This window comes from Mirounga angustirostris, unplaced genomic scaffold, assembly GCF_029215605.1.
Source record: "Mirounga angustirostris isolate CCGP_5_RB_7025 unplaced genomic scaffold, mMirAng1.0.hap1 SCAF_2, whole genome shotgun sequence".
NCBI classification, from domain to species: domain Eukaryota; kingdom Metazoa; phylum Chordata; class Mammalia; order Carnivora; family Phocidae; genus Mirounga; species Mirounga angustirostris.
The window spans coordinates 33,813,345-33,833,428 of NW_026991710.1; the positions used below are offsets into that span (position 1 = coordinate 33,813,345).

Below are 20,084 nucleotides of genomic sequence, written 5' to 3' on the forward strand. Positions count from 1 at the left end.
ACTACTGTGTGGCACAAAAATCCCTATTTTTTTTTAAGGGTACTTATTTTTTTTAGTAAGCTCTACATCCAACATAGAGCTCAAACCCACGACCCTCAGATCAAGAGTTGCTCACTCTTCTGACTGAGCCCCCCAGGCGCCCCCAAATCCCTATTTTTATCTTCCTATTCCTCCTGAGCGTTCCTCCCTTGCCTGCTCTCCACCCCCACTTTCCAAGCACTTTGCCAACATGTAGTTCATCTAAGCTCACATGGAAGAAATAAGGCCTAGAATTTTTTTTTTCTATCAGATTTACAAATGGGGAAGTTTAAGTACAAAAAGACAGTCATTTGCTGAGTTTTATGGGATATATTTGGGACTAAGGCCTAAAAACCATTTCTTTTATAGTAATAAAGGTACTCATTTGTTTTTCCTGAAGCTGAGAACATTTGTAATATGCACAGCAATAGTTAACTCTGACAGTGAGTAACTGCTTCTTTTAATTGTAGCGGGACCCATCTGAGACAGTGTCTGTGAGAGACGTTCTGGCCCGGGCTGCCGCTAAGGGTCTACTGGATGGAATTGAGTTGGGTAAATCTTCAAAGCGGGAGAAGAAGAAGAAAAAATCAAAAATATCATTGCCGAAAGCTCCCACTAGTGACAATAACAGTATCCAAACGAAAATCGCTGAGTTCCTGAATCGAGAAACAAATGCACATGCTAATCGGTCAGAGACATTGACAACAAAAACATCTCTGGCACAGAAAAATGCCACTTCAGCAGCTTCTTCCTTGCCGGTCAGAAAACCCGGCAAGCCCGCCGCCAATCCCTTAGTGCCTACCTTTATGAAGAACACAGCTCACCCCAGACCATACGAACGGCAGATAAACTTCGTAAGACGTCGCCCAGAAGACAGAGTGATCGCACTGAAACCCATAGAGATTGTTTTGCCTCCAGTGATGTTGCCATCTTCAAGTCCCCACAGGATCAAATCTCAGATACCAACTCAACATTTTTACTATCATTGGCTTGGACCCAAGACCAGTTACTTTCCCTCACCATCAATAACCAGAAGAGGGGAAAAGCCTAAGGAGAACTTACCTTCCTCCCCACTCAGACGTCCTCGACCATGGCTTTGACTGTGTTGTGGTTTTTACAGACGTCGAGGGCAGTTGACTTTTTGTCAAAGTCTGATACCTCTCTGAAGGTTAGATTACCCTACACAAGATACTCACGCTTTTGGTCACTAAGTATCTTCTACATGTGATAGAACCTTCAAGGGAATTAAGACAAGTGAGAAACAATAATGTAGGCGATTCAACAAGGCCGAAGTCCTGCACTGCAACAGCTCAGTGCTGATCTGTTCTACAATGTCCAGCTGTAGACTCCGGATCAGCTGTTAGAACTTGCCTCCCTCTTGCTAACTTCCAGTCGGGACTCAGGACACTGTTTTAAGAGGAAGCTGCAACAATTTTTCCTGAAGGGAAACACTGTCTGCCTTGTAACAGACTTGAGGCGGGTTTATTAGAAAGTGCAGATAGGGAAAAGCTGCTGGCCTCTCACACCGACTTGAGCTTGCTTTTCCGGATCTATTCACTTGTGGTTTGACATTTTCAATCACTATGGAGGTCGATTTTTTTTCTTAAAAAATCAAAATATTCTTTAAACGTGGGACGGCATGAGTTTTTGTGATGTGATTGAGATTGAGTCCGAGTAGGAAGAACAGAAGGTTCCGAAGTTCCAGGTGTGGGTAGTTCAGCTGCACGTTAGTACCAGAGCGAAAACAGTTTCTCATGGGAAAAGCTTCCAGGATCCTGAGCAGATGGAACATAGTCCACTATCCCTGCTGACCGTGCCAAATATGGTTGGAAAAGAGTGTACACAGATTGCCATCTAAATAGTACTAACTCTGAGGAAGAGGCAAACCTGCTGAATACAAGTGACACCGATTATTAAAGAAATCCATAAAAATGTCTGATTCTGTTCCAAGATCAGGTGAAATGGTAAAATCTACAAGTCATTCCGAATGGCACCCGGTAATCAAACTTTGGGAAATCATTTCTGATGTACAATTAAAATATATTGTAGAGCACTATGTTAATTATATTAAAAGTCAATTCATCTTGGATGTATTATCAGTTGCCTACCAAGAATTGGTATGATTATCATTTCTGGGTCTATTGATTCTTTTTTCATCATGGAAACAGAAATTGTTTGACATTAAATCAAATGAGTTACAACTATGAAACCTATTGTTTAAAAAATGTTCATAGACACAAAGTTTGAATATAAAGTTCTATTTTCAGAATCCAATTGTGTTGAACAGTGTTATGTAAATTCCTAAACGTTCAATTCAGGTGGCATGATTTCAGTAGAACATTATCCTCTTCAAGATGAATTTTTAGGTCGATTTTAGCTCTAATATTCTAGTCGTTATTTTCTCACTTGAAGTGAGGATAAACAAAATGGTGAATTTCATTTTAGTAGTAATAAATATTTTCGCTGAAAATTTACATTTATCAGAATGTGTCAGCGAAGGAAACAGGCCTTTTTATACGTGAACTTCTATTTTAAATCCCCAAAGAATTCTCAATTATGACTCTCAGAAAGTACAGAAATGTTTTAAGTGCCCAACTTAATTTACTGATTTCAAAAATCAAAACCGATAGACCTCTTTGTTTCATAAATTAGGTCTTTCCTCGTACTATTGTCTGGCTCTGGGCGCTCCAGGCCTCTAGAGGGCTAGCTGGTGCAGCTGAGTTGAACTTGGTTGGGTAAAGAGCTGGTATTTTATCCCTGGAATCGCTAATTCCTCCTGCCCTCTTCCCCTGCCCCAGGCTGAAAAGTATTCCATTGTCCAAAAGTAGCAGGTCTGAGATATTTATTTTCTGTGATGTTATACAAACTCTCATTGTAGAGGAATAGTTCAGGATATTTTTCTGGTAAGCTTGTGATTCATGTCATATCACAACTTAAGCCCCTTATTTTCAGTATCTCATCGCACGTATCTTGTCACTCTTTTTCTCTTTAGAAATATATGGGGATTCTAAATGATTCATTAAGCCTGAAGTGTTCTTCTTTGACAGTCTTCTAAGGACGTGATCAATTATTTAAGTACTTTTGTAGAGTAAAAAAGGAAAAAGACTTTGGATAAAAACGTGAGAATTCTAGTGAAGGAGATTATGGATTACACTCACATTTTCCGTTCTTGAACTTCTTAGAGAAAAGTGCTGCAAAAATCTAAAATAATGAATTTACTGGTAGATTCTCCAATAGCAAATTTTATCTGAAATTACCATTAATATAATACCTGAAACCAAAATGAAATTTTGTTCCCTCAGAGTAACTGCCTTTGAATAGTTAGGAAGAAACTGGGGCGGGGGGGGGGGGGGGGATGTTTCAAGATGAACCAAAAAAAAAAAAGGGTACATACTCTAAATTCCACTTATCTTCATATGTCTTGACAGTTAAAACTAGCCCTAGCCCAGATCTAACTGCTTTTCTGGTTACCTTTGATTTTAGATTTAGTGCCTGTACAGCTTTTTTTTTTTTTTTTTTAAAGATTTTATTTATTTATTTGACAGAGAGAGTGAGAGCAGGAACACAAGCAGGGGGAGTGGGAGAGGGAGAAGCAGGCTTCCCGCCGAGCAGGGAGCCCGATGCGGGACTAGATCCCAGGACCCTGGGATCATGACCTGAGCCGAAGGCAGACGCTTAACGACTGAGCCACCCAGGCGCCCCGCTTTTTTTTTTTTTTTAAGATTTCATTTATTTATCTGACAGAGAGAGAGAGAGCACAAGCAGGGGGAGTGGCAGGGGCAGAGGGGGTAGCAGGGTCCCCACGGAGCAAGGAGCCCGATGCAGGACTTGATCCCAGGATCCTGGGATCAGGATCTGAGCCAAAGGCAGATGCTTAACCGACTGAGCCACCCAGGTGCCCCTATTCTTCGTTCTTTGACGTCACGTTCTTAAAAAGAACGAAAGCTAGACTATCTTGATACGAGGAAGACGGCTTCCACAAGTCTCAAGTTGGTGACTAAGGACGCCGGCTGTCACTGCTGATTGACAAATAAGGGCAGTGTGATAAATTACTCAAAATTTAAAGTTACTTTCTAGTTCTTACCGGGTGGAAATCTGCAATAACAATCAAGCAGAATCTTTCATTACTAAAATGATCTTTAATTTGAGGTAAGAATCATCTGAAAATAAAACGACTAGCATGGAGACACTACACTTGCATTTCCATTCCTGGGTCTGTAGGATTGAGATGTCAGATCAATGAGCCAGACATTTTATGCAGCTAAGTTTATTCTCACAACATGTTACATTAAAATGTGTAAAAGTGGTCAACAGCAAACGGGGCAGAAAGCAAAAGCAAGCGTTCTTTCAGGATAAACAAGCTGCTTTGGATGGCAGGGAGTGCTCTCACTGATCAAGTGTGAGCCGAATCTTTTCTCTGAAGCTGAAATAAATTAAACTTCATTTTCCTGGCTGTGCCACACACATGTCAGCTGTGTATTAGGTTAAGGAAGCCTGGCAAACTAGAGAGCTAATGGTTTTACTAGTTAAATTGTGCTAGCATCAGTCAGGGACAGGTTTCTCCCGTTGTTTGTGAAATCTTGAATTTGTGTGGTGGTGCTTATGAAATGAGTGTGTCATACGAGACGAGGAGGAAAGATTCCGGGCTTCCTAGTGAGTGACCTTGTGTACAATGGCCTTGCAAATCCCCATCATAAAATCGGACTGGATTTTTAAAAAGGTAGCAGTGCTAACAGTTTATCACGAAGAACGTACTTTAATGGAAATGGGCCTAATGTCCCTTCACGCGACCAGACAGACACAGAGAACAATGTCCTAAGTGGCCATGGGTGATCTTATATCCAGGTGGAAACAAAGGGCTTGTGGACATGCGTCTTTGAGGGGAGATCACATGTGCTGTGACAGATATAAAAACAAAGCACCGAGCAGTGCTTTTGGTTTGCAAAGTAAAGTTTTTGCCAGAGGCCTGTTGGCTGTTCCCCTCGATGCCGCCAAGGAGCACAAAGATGAGGTGGCGAGTCTGCGTCTGTCTAGCTGCTTTTAAAAAATAAAAGGACCTTTGAGCATTTTGCCATTTCTTCTACATATTCCAATAAAAATGTGACTACAAATCATTACAAAACCACCTTTTAGGTGACGTATAGTTCACTGAGATTGCTTAGGCCTGGATACACTGTGAGATACTATCCAGTAAAGATAATACATTAACACAATAATGCAGTATATTTCAGTAAAAATAGAATAAATAAAATAAAAATATTTCAAGCCGTATTTAACAGGTTAATTAAAACAATGGTAAGACGAACGAGGCAGAGCGGACACGGCCGCCCGTTTACCGCGTCGCAGGTCTAAAGAAGATGCATAGATAACCCGAGTGTCCCCACAGCGTCAGCTGAGACACCACGCCCTCTCCCAGAGAAGTGCACACAGACCGACGCACGTACTTTTTGGCCATGGCAGAAAGTGTCCGAACGCTCTGTTTAACGTAATGAAGCTTACAAAAAATTAATTGCATTTAGGACGCAAAGCTGTCTTCAAAACAATATCTGCAGTAAAGTTTTCAGTATGTAAAGGCTATCGTTCATCTCAACACATCCTATAATTGCATATATCAATCAGTTTGCTACTTAAAGCTAGCTCAGTATTCTTGATCCTGAAAACAAGCAAAGGTATGCCCTAAAAATTCAACAGTGGGTTCTGGTAGAGATTTCCGACATAAAAGTGGGTGACTTACTCAGAATTTTTATCACTAAAGCCTTTCACTGTGGAGATCGAGATGAGAGATCATTGTGATTGAATTTTGAACAGCTTTTCAAAGGGCAAACTAAGGATTTTCTTAACGCAATAATTTCTTATGATGGCACTGGTTATTTCAGATAGAATAGTACATAGGCTGGTGAGAAGTAGAATTCATTTCTAGGGTGGCATCTTTTTTGTTGTGACCCTAGAGCGCTAGCAAACAGTCCCAGAATTCTGAGGGAACAGGGGCAGGAGGCCCCCTACTCCACTATGTTCTCCGGTGGCGAAGTACCATGAGTTAGGACTGTCTCTACTACCCGTACCACCACCTCTGGGAAATCTCGGAAGTTGAACAGGCTGCACGGCATGTAAGATCCTGTCCTCCGCAACACGTCTGAGGCACGCTGCAGGGCAAGAGGCCTGGACTGAGAGAGGGCAATGGTTTTACGATTAAGACTGCTGTGTGAGGAACTTGGATGTATTCCTCTCCTCCTACAGGGAATTCTAAGATTTCTTGACACTAACTGGACATGCCCAGAGTTAACTGTGGAGAGACCCTTCCTCACTGATGTGGAAGTAGCACGACTTACAACAGAGCTGGGAAGCGTGGGTTCTCGTCCTGGTTCTCTCGCAAACTTCTGAGAGATCTTAGGCTACATGATTGAGCCTCTTGGTACTTTATACATATTTTTATTTCTCAAATGTGTTTAGTACCTTTCTCTACCTCATAAGGCTCAAATGGGGTAAGAATGTGGAAGCCGTTTTAACAAATACATCGCAGTAGATAAAGTGTTACTTTTTATAACTGGATGTCTTAAAATGTTAATTTTGACATTGAAAAGTAAATAAGACTAATATTTAGATTGGTCTCCTTAGCAACTTCCTTTTAAGATAATGTCAACAAGAGTCTAAATCTGTGTATCTTTATAGGTGAGAAAAGAGAAGCAGGAAAATGCTATTTTGGGGAAACTTGTTAAGCAGTCCAGTGTTGCTATGTATATTTTGCTCTGATATGAAATTTTTAAATCTTGAAAAAAATAGAAATTTAAAAATATATCTAGTAAAGTCCAACAAATTCTAATATTAAATACATAACTTCAGAAAGGTTCAATTTAATGTAATTTGTTGCCATGGACAATACATGATGGACAGACAGCTTTCTGGGCAAAAAGCATGAGGGTAAGACTGAGCTGGATACGGAATCCTAGCACAACGTTTCACTAGGAAGACCAACATAATAATGTGGTGGTGGAGACCCAAAATATAAATGACATTTCCTCAACTCCAAATTGCATATTGGCTACTTATCAAACTAAGGATGAAAGGCGTAGGAGAAATATTTCATTTTAACGTTGTTTGTGTAGAGAATGGCCATAGTGAACTATAATTCTCTAGCTGTATTGTACAACATAAGGCAGAAGTTTGAAATACGTCCCACCCGAAATGCATTATGATTTTCTTTCATTTTTCTTTTTTTTTTTAAATAATCGGTTTGAAAGCCATCTAGAAAGGCTATTTTTTTGCTCGATTTCAATTGCTCAAATTTGGTTTACTTTTCAATTCTGAAGTTTCACTTCTGCCCCCAACATCCCACAAGCAGCTGTAGACCTGAAATGGCGTCTGTGCGTCCAAGAGCTCGTCAAGGAAAGCCGCCGGCTGGTTTCTGTTCTGATGCCGACAGCCAGTGTTGTCAACCAAAAGGTTTGATTTCGTGAAAGACTGAAACAAAAACTCCTCATCCTATTTTTACAGCAATTCCATGGTATCTGGTACGCGCTGGCTACTCCAAGGTTGGACACGGGGCAAGTGCTTGCGACAGATCCAGTCCAGAAGACAGTGAAACTAACTCTGGCGCCATTCGCCCCAAGGACTCAGCTGTAGTTCACGAGGAGGGCTGTGGCCACATTCTTCTCCGTGTGCATGAAGTCAAGTAATGGTCACCATATTTACAGTAAGAAAAAGACCTTCCACTGCTCAGGATGTATCTGACTGATAGCAAAAAAAATTAGTCATGCTTCTTTTCATATCACAGGATGGTGGCAAGACAAGAGAACATGCTTGTCTAACACTGTTTGGTTAAGGATTAATTCTCTGAAGACAAAGCATCAGCAACTGAATGGAAGGCCAGGTATCAGTTCATCTTCTTTAGTGTAGCTATTCAATCTTCAGGTACGTATTCCAGAATCCTTTAACATATGCAGCTATGGTGTCTCTGAGACAGGGCGTTTCTGTTTCAAAGTGTCAATGAGGGATAAGACCCCCCGTTTTACATTGGTTGTGACCCGTCTGGTCACTGAGTCTGCTGGCGGAGGAGGTGGTCGAACTTTCTGGGAAGGCGGCCTGGCTACCAAGCACTTCTGGTATCGTAACTGAAATGAAGCAGAAGTGTTTTATGGTCGTTAATGACGTGTCATCCCTTCTTGTTTCATTTCACTTTAATCCACCAATACATTTACTTCCAAAATGTAATGACCTAGCTCCTAAACATAAACCCAACAGTTTATTTCTTAATGTGGGTATTTGAAATGTTCTCAAAAGATCATTAGGCTGGGCGCCTGGGTGGCTCAGTCGGTTGAGCGACTGCCTTCGGCTCAGGTCATGATCCTGGAGTCCCGGGATCGAGTCCCGCATCGGGCTCCCTGCTCGGCAGGGAGTCTGCTTCTCCCTCTGACCCTCCCCCCTCTCATGTGTTCTCTCTCATTCTCTCCCTCTCAAATAAATAAATAAAATCTTTAAAAAAAAAAATCATTAGGCTTGGGGCACGTGGGTGGCTCAGTCGGTTAAGCATCCGACTCTTGATCTCAGCTCAGGTCTCGATCTCGGGGAAAAAAAGATCATTCGGCTCAACAAAGGTGTGGTGGCTTTTGCCATCCTTCTCCACCCTCTACTTGTTCTCTATATGGATAGGCTGTAATTAATATACCTAAAAGTCAAAGAGCTAATGAAAAGGAAAAGGATCGGGCCAGACAATATTCGAGTTTTGTGGGAGACAGGTACAACTCTGTACATGAGGTGAGTGCTCAGGGCTAACTGGGAGACAACACAGTAGAAAGGGCACAGTCTGAATCTGGGCTCTATCACTTACGTGAACTGTATGACCCAAGCAAGGTACTCAATCTCTCACCCTCAGTTGCTTCCATGTAAAATGGCACAAAGCTGGGACCTTCACAGAGGCCGTTACGATTAAGGAATCCTTGCAGAATGCCGAAAACGCCTAGCAACACTGAAGGCGTTCAGAAATGTTCGGTCCCTTTCCTGTTTCTTGCTTTAACAAAACAGAAGGATGTGTACAGATTTCAGGATACATTTTATCTGCAAGTCTAAATCCTAATGGGTTTCAAAATTTTAAGTAATCTCGAATTCATGACCCCAAGATCAAGAGTTGCATGCTCTGCCGACCGAGCCAGCCAGAAGCCCCTAAATCCTAATGGGTTTTAACTGTCCATTAGCGCTGTTGGCACCAGTTTCCCTCCTTCAGAAATGAAACACAATCCACCTGCTTTTATATTAATGAGAAGATAAGCAATTCTTCAAAATTAGATACGAAGGTTAAAATTTACCAAATACGTTTCTTCTTAATCCAAGCACTTTAAAATAATTGATTCCATGGCTGATTTTTTTAAACTCTACTTAAACATCAATAGGTTCTTTAGTACAGTGTGAAACAGGCTGATGCTTCCCCACGGGAAGCATGAACTCCAGGTAGGACTCCCGAGTCACAAAGCCCAGAGGTTATAGAACTAGCCCCTTTCGACCAGTCATCCAAGAAAGGATTTCTCGTTTCCTCTGCGTAAGGTACCTTGCTAGGTCTGCACCACAACCCAGACCACACAGTTCCAAAGCACAGATCTGTAAACGGGCAGCTGTCGCATCATGGTGCACTGGACTAGGAATCTCTCCTGGGAGGTGTGTCCAGTGTGAGTCAAAACTGCACCTGATGAATTTCAGGCAGGCTCCCTCTCTCCTAAATTTCACCAAAATATCTTCAGCTGGGCCTATACCACACACTGCAAAAGATGCCTAAAAATTAAGTAGATTCAAAAGAGTGGGTCAACACCACAGGTATTTCAGATGGTATAAATTCACGCGCAGATAGTTCAGACAGAGATTCATGCAGATCGGACTCCAGAGGAAAGCCACTGAGTCAGAAATGCTGGGATCTGAGTGTAAAGAGTGTGATGTTATCAGTGCGCCTTTATACTGGATTGGCCGAGCTGCTTCAGCTGGCCTCCCTATTGCAATTAAAATCGTAAGTAAATGAGTAAAAATTGTTTCTTAGAAAATGAGTCTGGGAATCAGAAAACAAACTGTAACCAGTGATAAAGCTAATTATTTAATTGTCACCAGCATTTAAAATGTACAATTAAGGCTGAAAGCCATTCATTTTACGACTAAAACCATCTGTTATGATCCTTTTTCAATTTCATGAAATACCTAAATAGTCATCCTCCATTTTTGCTTGACTGGATGCTTTCATTGTCTTCATCCCGTCTCAGTCTCCCATGCTGGGTTCGGGGGTCCACCTGGACCCCTCTACCAGCTCTGCCAGCCCCAGCCCCCCCCCCCCCCCGCCCCTTCTCTTGTGGGCAGATCTGAGTTACTAGCCTCCCGGCTCCACGGCACTTGACAAAGGCCTGAGGGCAGAAGGACGCCAGCCCATGAGCACCCCGCACCGGCTCTTGCCTTCCCTCCTTCCCTCCCCTCTCCACTCAAAGGTGTCCTTTAAGTCAGCTGGCTCCCTTCCCCGTGCCTCGCCTTGGCCATCTAGAGCCCAGCTCATCCTCTGCTTCATTCTTCACCCGGCAACTGCGTGTTTACCACGTGGAAACAACAGGGAACTCCTGCTGCCTCCCTCAACACCACCTGCTTCTCCTGGACCCCTAGCGTCTGGCTAGTCTCGAAGTCACCGTGACCCAGTGAGGAGGCTAAACCCCAGCCCTAGGCTCTTAATCTACCACCAAGACCTTGCCCCAACTGTATATCTGACCCCCATTTCTTTTCTTTTCTTTTTTTTTTTTTTTTAAAGATTTTATTTATTTGAGAGAGAGGGAGAAGCAGACCCCCCTGCTGAGCAGGGAGCCCGACGCAGGCCCGATCGCAGGACCCTGGGATCATGACCTGAGCCGAAGGCAGATGCTTAAGCCACCCAGGCGCCCCTATGACCCCCATTTCAATCCAGCTTTGCTAGCTCATTTCCCTCAGTCTAAAAAATGTGTGAGTTTCCCTCCCCCATAAAATAAGAAGCAAACCCCCTTACTGTTGTGCTTTGAACTACCCCTTCCCTGTCAGACCTTGGTCGACTTTCAGGGTCTCTGCGTCTTTTTCCTCCTGGCCACCTCTCAGTCCAGTGTGGTCTTATACTTTTACTCACAGCACTTTTACACCACAACTGGCTCACGTGTCTCCCCCTGTAGCTAAGCTCTGTAATGCAAGGATCGGATCTCACTCGAACTTTCCAGAGTCCAGCCCATGAACGGTGGGTTGAATTAAATGAAGAACCGGTGCTTCACATTCAGTATTGCTCATCCCCAGCCAGGCGATTCTCTACCACGTCCCAAGGCATCTGCTCCTGCTTACTCCACTGCCACACTCCTGGTTTAGACCCTCCGGAACCCAGGTGTGGACCAGTATAATGGCTTCCTGGCCATTGTCCTTTCAACCCATCCCCTCCTCTAGTCTCTCTTTTTGGGGGAGTATGCTTTTAAAACCCAGTATCAATTCATCACTCCTGCTTAACAATGTTCGCTGAAGATAAACACGCTGGCATGACGTCACATCCTTTTCTCAGTTCCAGCTATCCAACTTGCTGCTGCTAAGAATTCGCACCCACCCCAGGTCTTGATGCCTACATTCATACTGTTCCCTCAGTTTTTCTAGAACTTTTTTGGGGCGCCTCGGTGGCTCAGTCATTAGGCGTCTGCCTTCGGCTCAGGTCATGATCCCAGGATCCTGGGATCGAGCCCCGCATCGGGCTCCCTGCTCGGCGGGGAGCCTGCTTCTCCCTCTCCCACTCCCCCTGCTTGTGTTCCCTCCCTCGCTGTGTCTCTCTCTGTCAAATAAATAAATAACATCTTAAAAAAAAAATAGAACTTTTTCAGTGCCCAGCATCATAGGTGCTCAAAGGATATTTGCAGAATGAAGAATGAGGTATTTTTGTTTGAAATCCTATATGTGGTATAAAGAGCGTGGCTGTGTCACCTGAAAAACTCGGGGCTGAACGCAGGCTTTGTCTCTTATCACCTTTCCTCTGAGCCTCTGTGTCCTCATAAATAAAACAGAACTAACCACCCTACAAATGGTCGTTGTAAGGACTAAGTTCACAGATACAAATTAAATATATAAGACCGACGTGCTGAAACCAACTATCTGAAATACAAATCATTCAACCCACTGCATTTCTTAAGTCCTAAGCTGGTTCTAAAGAGCACCAACTCCTACACGCCCAACATTTCCTGACCGTATACTGAAGTTAATCAGGGATCGAGAAATAAGACTCCTCCAATCTGCAGATTTGACGATCCCTGCTGTCAGGGGTACCAGAGTCCCTACAGAATGCGGCTCCATCGGCCCGGCTTCCTGTCGGCGCCCTTGGCCACTGAGATGGCCAACTGCTCGCCACGACGGATCGCGTCCGCAGGACTGGGGGCGCGACCCAGCAGAGCGTCCCTTTAGAGAGGAGACCTATTTTCCTTCAAATGAGGAGCTCCGCCCTGATTTCCTGCACACAGCACGAGAGCAGAGGCGCAGAGCCGCGGCAGCGCCCCGCAGGGACCACTCACCATGCAGGCGGCCTGCACTGCCTCCGACACGTTACCCGCGTTAGGCTCGCACCAGAACACATGGCACTCGAAGCGCTGGTTCCCGGTGTCCATGATGAAGGCAAACGTATGGACATCCTTCCCGACGCCCATGAAGGACAGGAATCGCACGCGGCACTCCACCAAGACTTCCTCTTCATTCTGCAAGACACGCTGTTGAGCAGCCCGCTCTCTGTGAAGCCGGGCAACAGTCCTACTAAACGGGCTCATTCCTTAAACCGCAGAATCAAGGCCGGAGCGGAGCAGAGAGACACTGGCATTAAAAATATATAGCTTGCCTGGATTTAGCAAGCACTCGTATTTTTCTAGAAAGGCGAGTTTCTAAATGTGTCTGGAGAGGCCACCCCTGCTATGCGGGCGTCTCACTGACATTTAGTCTGCTCCGAACTTCGCTGCGGTCGCGTGTGTTCTGTTCTCTGGCTACCACACTGCGGGCCTGGGCGTCCACGGTGGGCAGCAGGGGGTCACGCAAACTCGGTAGGCTTTGCTCACACAGGGCACCCGGCGGCCCAAAACCCGTTCGGCCAGGCGAACCCGCTGGAAACCTCAGGGCACCAAGAGAAAATGAGCCACGGCATCTCTTTTCGTCCGGTTCTCCTTCCCATGCTAAATAGTACGCTGAATCGTATTTCTATCTAAAACCGTGTAGAAAAGCTGCCAAATCACTCCCCCCCTCCCCAAACTGGTGTCCATATGGTATCCATATGATGCAGGGTAAAGAAATGTTCGGAATTCATTCTTATGAACACCACATCCTCTGCAGCAACCATATGCAATTTTTGAATTAGTAAACACATCCAGAATGTTGACTTTTGGATCATTAACTCTTGACTTACTAAATATTCACTCAGGTGCTACAGAATTCTTTTATAGCAAATGAAAGGAGCCTGAGGCGCCATGAAGTTTTCTTGGGAGAAACGATGTTTAGGAGGTTTAGGCTGAGATCCGGGTAAGGGTCGGGCGGGGTGGGGGGGGTGGGCACAGAGGGGGCAGCACTTGCAGATGCTGAGGGAGAAAAGGGCGTGACACGTTTAAAGACTTAAGAAGATCCAGCCTGGCAGGCTGAGAGGCAGGGTCAGTGAGCATCTGACTCCTAACTCCTTCTGCGAAGGTGCATTGGGCTCAAAAGTGAGCTCCCCGTGGACAGAATCAAGAGCACGCCAATGCCTTGGGGTCTTTCCATGACAGGTGCCTCACAGAGGGAGAACTGAAAAGGGGTCAGGAGTCTGGAGCAGACTGCTGGACTGAATCCTGAACTTGCTGCTTCTAGCTGTTGTGACCACAGACACTTATTCGATCTCCTTGTGCCTCAGTTTCCTCAACCATAAAATTGGGACAGTCTGGTCTGAGGCTAATGCTGGCCTCTCTCAATGACCATCAGCCCCTGCTGCTCCTGACAGAACAAACCCCAGGACCTCCCACAACCGAAGCAGCTCCTGCGCCCCAACTCCAGACAAAGAGCCCGGTCCACACTGAAGCCTGGAGAGTAGCCAGAAAACCAAACCCTGCAAGGAGTGACTGACGGTGTCATACAGGTACCTCTAGCAAATGATTTCCATCTCTGGGGCGCAAGAGGAAGAAAGAATTGGGAGCACCAGGAGAGAAGCTTCTTAGTTCAAAGAAAAGCACAGTGATGCAGAGATCCAGACACAAAGGCAGAAAAAAAAGCTGTTTTTTTAAAAATGCAGGCATCTTACTCACAATTAAGCATAACCACCCCTCCCCCTGCCCCCCACCCCCCAAAGGTCAAGCCTTGGCTACGTGTCTGTGTTTCACGGGAGATTACCGTAACCCACACAGACCAACCCCATGTCCGATCCTGCTCACCTTTTCACTGATGACGGTCACAGTAGCATCTGCCACATTCATGTTCACCGACGGCCAATCCTCCTTGTTGGATGAGGTCATAAGATTTTCTATGGCATTGTTCAGAGTATCCATTCCTGTGGATGGAACAGATTGCTGAACAAGGTCCTAAAGCCATTTATCACTCTCCAGCGTGGGCCCAAATCACCCAGTAGCAGCTACACCCAAACGGATCTTTTTTCTTTTTTTTTGTAGCCCCAGAAGACATTTTGAGCATTTCATTGCTTAAAAGAAAAAAAAAAATGCCAGCTTTTTCAACAGAAAGAAGGGTCATGAGAACCCCTGGAGAGGTGTAGTGGGTGATGTCCAGTCTAACTGGACCACGGTGCTACTTTCTCTCCAAAGAGTCTCTAGCCCCGAGTATATAGATAGTACTTAAACAAATGTTACCTCTTCCTAAGCAAGGAGCCTTGGGAAGAGGAACAGAACAGAAGCCAGCACTCGCTAGAATACCCCAATCTTCCTCCACCTTACTTTGCCACTTAAACGAGGCCAAGTGTGGAAGGCCTTGTACGTGAGCAGGATGCACTGTGCAAGGGGCCCTCCGGCTGAGTGTTGGCAGTGTGTGGGGGGGTGGGGGTGGGTAAATCACATACGATTTACTCATCTGAAGTGTACCATGTGCGAGTTTGTAGTGTATTCACAGAGTGGTGCAACCATCGCCACAATCAATTTTAGAACATTTTTATCACCCCGAAAAGAAACCCTGTACATTTTCGGGGTCACCATCTAGTTCTTCCCAGCCCCCTGGTCCTAGGCAATTACTGATTCAATTTCTATCTCCAGAGGGCTGTCTCTTCTTGACGTTTCGTACACATGGAATCACACAGTACGTGGTTCTTTGGTTCTGGCCGCTGTCGTGCGGCATCCTGTCTTCTAGGCTGATCCATGTTGTAGCACATGTCAGTACTTGATGCCTCTTTACCACCAAATAAAATCACACGGTATGGCGGCATCACAGTTTTATTTTATTTTTTGGCAGGATCACATTTTATTAATCTGTTTTGTCAGTTGACGGACATTTGTTCCCACTTTCTGACTATGATGAATAAGTGTAGCTGCGAATGTTTGTGTGGACGGATGTTTTAATTTCGCTTGGGGATATGCCCAGGAGCAGAACTGCTGAGTCCAGTGGTAACTGTGTGTTTGACCTGCCGGACTTTTTTCCAAAGCAGCTGTACCATTTCTCCCAAGCAGGGCATGAGGGTTCTGATTTCTCCTCAGCCTTTTCTACCCAGGGAAAGGCTCCATCTCCCAGCCTCCTGTCAGCTTGGTAAGTTCTAACCCCTGGGATGGGAGTTGACTGCGGGCTGTGCTGCTTTGGGGTCACCCCTGAAAAGGAAAGCACAAGGGCTCCCTCAGCCTTTTCCCCCTGCCCAGTGGTCAACAAGGACCAGAGCAGGCACCCCGGCCCCAGAGACGGAAGCTCCCTCTGAGAAGAGCAGAGCCCTCCAGAGCCCTGGATCACGCGTCTCGGGACAGCTGCGTGAATGAGAACTATGTGTCTGCCTCGTTCGAGTCCCTCCGTTCTGCGGACAAGATGACCGAGCAGCTTAGCCTGTCCCCTATTGCTCTTCTGATCAGGACCGTTTACGTGCTGTGGCTGCTCACAGGGCAGGGGCCTGATTCAAGACCAGGAAAGGGGACAGAACAGCCCCCTCCCTCCGGGCAGGGGGGGCTCCCCCCACGGGCTCCCGAACACTCGCACAGGGAAAGGACGTAAGTGCTGCACGTACCGACTGGCTTGTCGACGGGTAACATGCCCAAGTACCACACGTGGAACCTCTGCACCAGCTCAGTCTTTGGTGTCGGAAAATCTACTACAGAGAGCAAAAGCAACAGATCTTTCGCCATGGTCCCAGCACACACGTCTACACAGCCGCCGCTCTGCGTATGGTCTGGACGGCCGGGGGCCCCCTCCCCTGCGCCACGGCGCCCCGCTTCAGAGGAAGAGGCAGCTCCCGTGCTGGGAGAAGAGCCTCTCTCCCAGCAGACGCCGGGGCCCCCCCAGCCCACCGAAATCCCGGTCAGCCTTCCCTTCTGGCAGGGGAGGCGCGGGGGAGCGCCGAGGGCACCGCGTGCATTCGAGCCGCCACCATCTGACACATGCTGAGCACCGGCTTCTGATGGCCTGCTTGATGCCCAGGGAAGACCTCATCACTCAGGGCACAGAGGCACGAGGAGGAACTACACAGAAACCCCCCAAATATCTGTATTTTTATTTTACGACAGAGGTATAACTGTCCCGACAGAGAGCATTCTGTGTTTCAGGTGTACAACTCGGTGACTTGATATTTGCATATATTGCAAAAACAATTACCAGAGTAAGTCTGCTTAACATTCATCATTATACTTAAGAACAACATTTTTTTCCCCACATCAACCCATATATTTTTAAACTAGCTGGTTCTTATCCCACGCTGTACCTGAGCTACAAAACCACTAAAGGTAATATTCTTTCATCTTGTCCAGGAACAAGAAGACTCATCCTGGCCTTTTGTGCCTCATCCTATTGACACAACATTAACTCTGTGCCCAGGAGGACCCCTGGTGCTTGCTCAGCGAGCATCTGTTGGCTTGAGCATGGCTTCTCAGGAAGCAGGGAAGGGCCTCTGGCTCTGACTAGGACGGACCGCGGGACGGCGCCAGCATGAGGAGAGCGGCCGCCGCTGACCTACCTTGTAAGGGCACGTCGAGGTTCACATTGGCTCTTTCCTGTAAGGAGCTGCAGGCCAGGGCTTTGGCATTCTTCCGTTCGGCCATAATCTGAAGAAGAGAAAACACACCTGCGGTCCGTGGCTACAGACCCCATGTCTTCAGCTATTCCCGCCAGGCGAGGGTCTGAGCTGACCTGGCTTCCGAGTCAAACAGGCTTCAGTCTACGGCCTGACTTCCCACCCCTGTATCGCTGAGCTGTTTTGAGAACTATGCTCCTTTCCCCAGGGGTAACAGGCGAGGGACTATCCCTCCGAGTTGCAGTCTCCTGATTGCTCGGAAATGATTCCTCCATTCAGCAGGCTCCCGCCTCTAGTGAAACAACCCAAACAGATACCCTCTGCTGGCCCACGGTTGCCCACAGCAACGGGCTTTTCCCATTGCTCCTGAAAGCTGAACACTCTTTTCAGGGCTCTGGGGATAGTGTTTGTAGGTTCAAATCCCACCTTCGCTACATACTAGCTGTGTGACCTTGGGCCAGTCACCCGACCTCTTGTGCCTCATTTCTTCTTCGCACCTGGGAATCCTAGTATTTACGTCCCCAGTGATAATGTTATGTCGGTTCTGAGGATTCAGTGTCAGCGCTCGGAAATATTCGCTGCTATCAGGACTGTTCCCAAATCCGTCAGCTGGCTACTGAATTGGTGGTCTGCTGCGAGGGGCCATGAGCATCACCTTTCGCTCCTCTTCGCTCAGTGCTGTTGGTTTAGGGACTGAAAGAACGCCCCCCTTCGGTGACCCCCCAAGTCAGTCACACCTTCATTCCCAGCCCCAAGCTTTGCATTCCAGGCGGAACAGAAGTCGCTTCGGGCCCAGAGCCCCCCGCCAGCCCTCTCGCGGTCCGTGCCTGGGACGGCGGGCCAGAGGGCCACTACCAACAACAGCCATACATTTCACCGAGCACTTCCTCTGTGCTAGGCCGTGTTCTGGCGGCTTGACACGAGAACACAAGCTCCACAAGGACAAAGATTTTCTCCCCCCGTTTAGTCTCTGCTGTGTTCTCAGAACAGTACCTGGCACGTAAATGGCGTTCCGAGCTATCGGCTGCCGTGACTGAATGAAGGCAGGGACAAGGAGGACGCGCGCTGCACGGGCCTGTCGACGCCAGAGTGGGATAGAGGGTGGTCGCCGGGATTAGAGCAGCAGACCGGTCCCAGCTCCTACCCATCCCTTAGGAAACGTGGCTGGCACCTGCTTTGCTTCTGCTGCTCAGACACCGGGCTACAGCCTGGGCAGGGAGCTGAGGGAGCACTGTCACAAGGCCGGGTCTCGGCATCCGCCTCAAACTAGAAAGGTGACATCCAGCAGAGTTGACGGCCAAGTCCCATGTTCAGATTAAGTCAGTCTGGGGAGTGGAAAGGCCTGGCCGCAGGACATCCATGACAGCGCCCTGGGGATCTGGCCAACAGCTATTTGAACACAAGCCGGCAGGTGATGTGGTTGCTAAAAACATCAATCACCCCTGTACTGTACTCCTTGGAGGTCAAGGGACAGAGTGGCCCGTGGTCTTTTCTCCACTGGCTTGCCCATGGGACACTGTGTTCCTTCAGGGGGACCCCACTAGAGTATGCAGGAGAAGAGGGGTAGGAGCCTCGTAACCTTGGGACCCAAAAGAGATGGGGCTTCTGGAGAAAGGAGGAAGACAGGAGCAGGAAGACTGGACAGAGAGCTATCTAGCACCCCCAAACGTACAGGAACAGCCAGCAGCTTCAGATGTCTTCAAACACTAAAGGGCTGGCCGGGCAAAGAGACTAAAATGGAGGAATCTTTCTCTGTTGCTATAGATCACACATCTCACGTAACTACGTGGAGGTTCTAGAGAGGGTGATTTCAGATCTACGCAAAGATGAACTCTAGAACAGCCAGAGCTGCTGATTAATAGCACAGTCTCCTGAAAACTACAAAACCCTGTTAATGGAGGTCAACAGAGGTCCCAGGCAGAGGATGGGGATGTTTCTGTCAGGACTGCTCTGCTGGAGGGAAGGAGGGGGGGCCGGTCCGGCGATGCCCAGCTGCCTGTCCTCATTCTGAGGCTCCGTGACTCTGCCTAAGCCGCAGAACGTCATCAGCGTGAGACCCAGACCACACCTGCTTCCCTGCTCAGGTGGCGAGAAAAGACAGAGAGACGCACCACTGCGTCCTGACCCACCTTACCTTGGAACAGATTTCGTGGAGACTTGTGGCGATGGCTTTTGCTGGTGTGTCACATCGAAACACATGACATTTCAAAATTCTTGTATCTTTGTCTCTTGCTACATAAGCAAAATCTCTGTGCAAACAACATTTATCAGTGCATTAGAAAAGGAACCTCTAACAGCACACGTTCTAGTTACAAGTGTTAGCTGAGCAAGCAGCCAGCAGGTCAGCGGTAAACAGAGTATGTATGCGATGTTTAAAACAAAATTCAAACTTCAACAGCTACCTAAAAAACAGAGGGACAACTCCATGGATTTGAGAATTCGTTGCTGAGTAAAATAACTACAATGTTTCCCAAAGTCAGGGCCCTGAGCTCCTGGAATCTCTTACAGCCCCTAACAAAAACCGGTATTTTTTATGAGCCTTCTATCTCGAGTAACAACAAATACTGTGATTATAGAAGAGAACTGTGACAAGCGTGGTGGTGCAGTGGGGGCAGAATGAGAGGCTCTGATGTGTAAACGTGCCCGGAGAATGAGCAGACCCCCAGCCGCTGGAGCAAGGGGACGGGTGGTCCCCGGGTGGCCTGCCCAAGGACGCAGCACAGACTGAGATCCCATCAAAGGCATTTGACCCCGTCCAGTGGCGCTCCGCTCCAGAGCTCAGGGGGACAGTGGCGGCTCCCTCTCTGCTGAGAGCTGAGAGCTCACATACCTCGGGGAGTGGGTGTCTGGCGCTGGACTTGAGCATCTGCTTGACCGAAGACAGGGATAATGACTGGGACGGTACCCG

The 20,084-nt window shown here is 47.0% G+C and overlaps 2 protein-coding genes across 21 annotated transcripts in view; one reads left to right on the plus strand and one right to left on the minus strand.

The window, feature by feature from the left end:
• Positions 1-1,505, plus strand: part of NSUN7 (NOP2/Sun RNA methyltransferase family member 7) — a 62,019-nt gene extending 60,514 nt beyond the window's left edge. The window contains exon 12 of the mRNA XM_045881277.3: positions 489-1,505. Coding sequence (XP_045737233.1) covers positions 489-1,118 — 630 coding nt within the window. The 3' untranslated portion in view covers positions 1,119-1,505. The remainder of the gene's footprint in view (positions 1-488) is intronic.
• Positions 1,506-1,629: 124 nt separating this feature from the next.
• Positions 1,630-20,084, minus strand: part of APBB2 (amyloid beta precursor protein binding family B member 2) — a 365,427-nt gene continuing 346,972 nt past the window's right edge. For 18 of the 20 annotated variants that reach the window (XM_064584403.1, XM_064584412.1, XM_064584409.1 and 15 more), the window contains 7 exons: positions 19,311-19,425; positions 17,120-17,207; positions 16,178-16,261; positions 14,403-14,518; positions 12,537-12,716; positions 9,557-9,777; positions 1,630-8,126 (listed from right to left, as the gene is read on the minus strand). In XM_064584403.1, the coding sequence (XP_064440473.1) occupies positions 8,102-8,126; positions 9,557-9,777; positions 12,537-12,716; positions 14,403-14,518; positions 16,178-16,261; positions 17,120-17,207; positions 19,311-19,425 (829 nt within the window). In that variant the 3' untranslated portion in view covers positions 1,630-8,101. The remainder of the gene's footprint in view (positions 8,127-9,556; positions 9,778-12,536; positions 12,717-14,402; positions 14,519-16,177; positions 16,262-17,119; positions 17,208-19,310; positions 19,426-20,084) is intronic. The other 2 variants (XM_045881268.3, XM_045881267.3) reach the window with 1 other exon arrangement.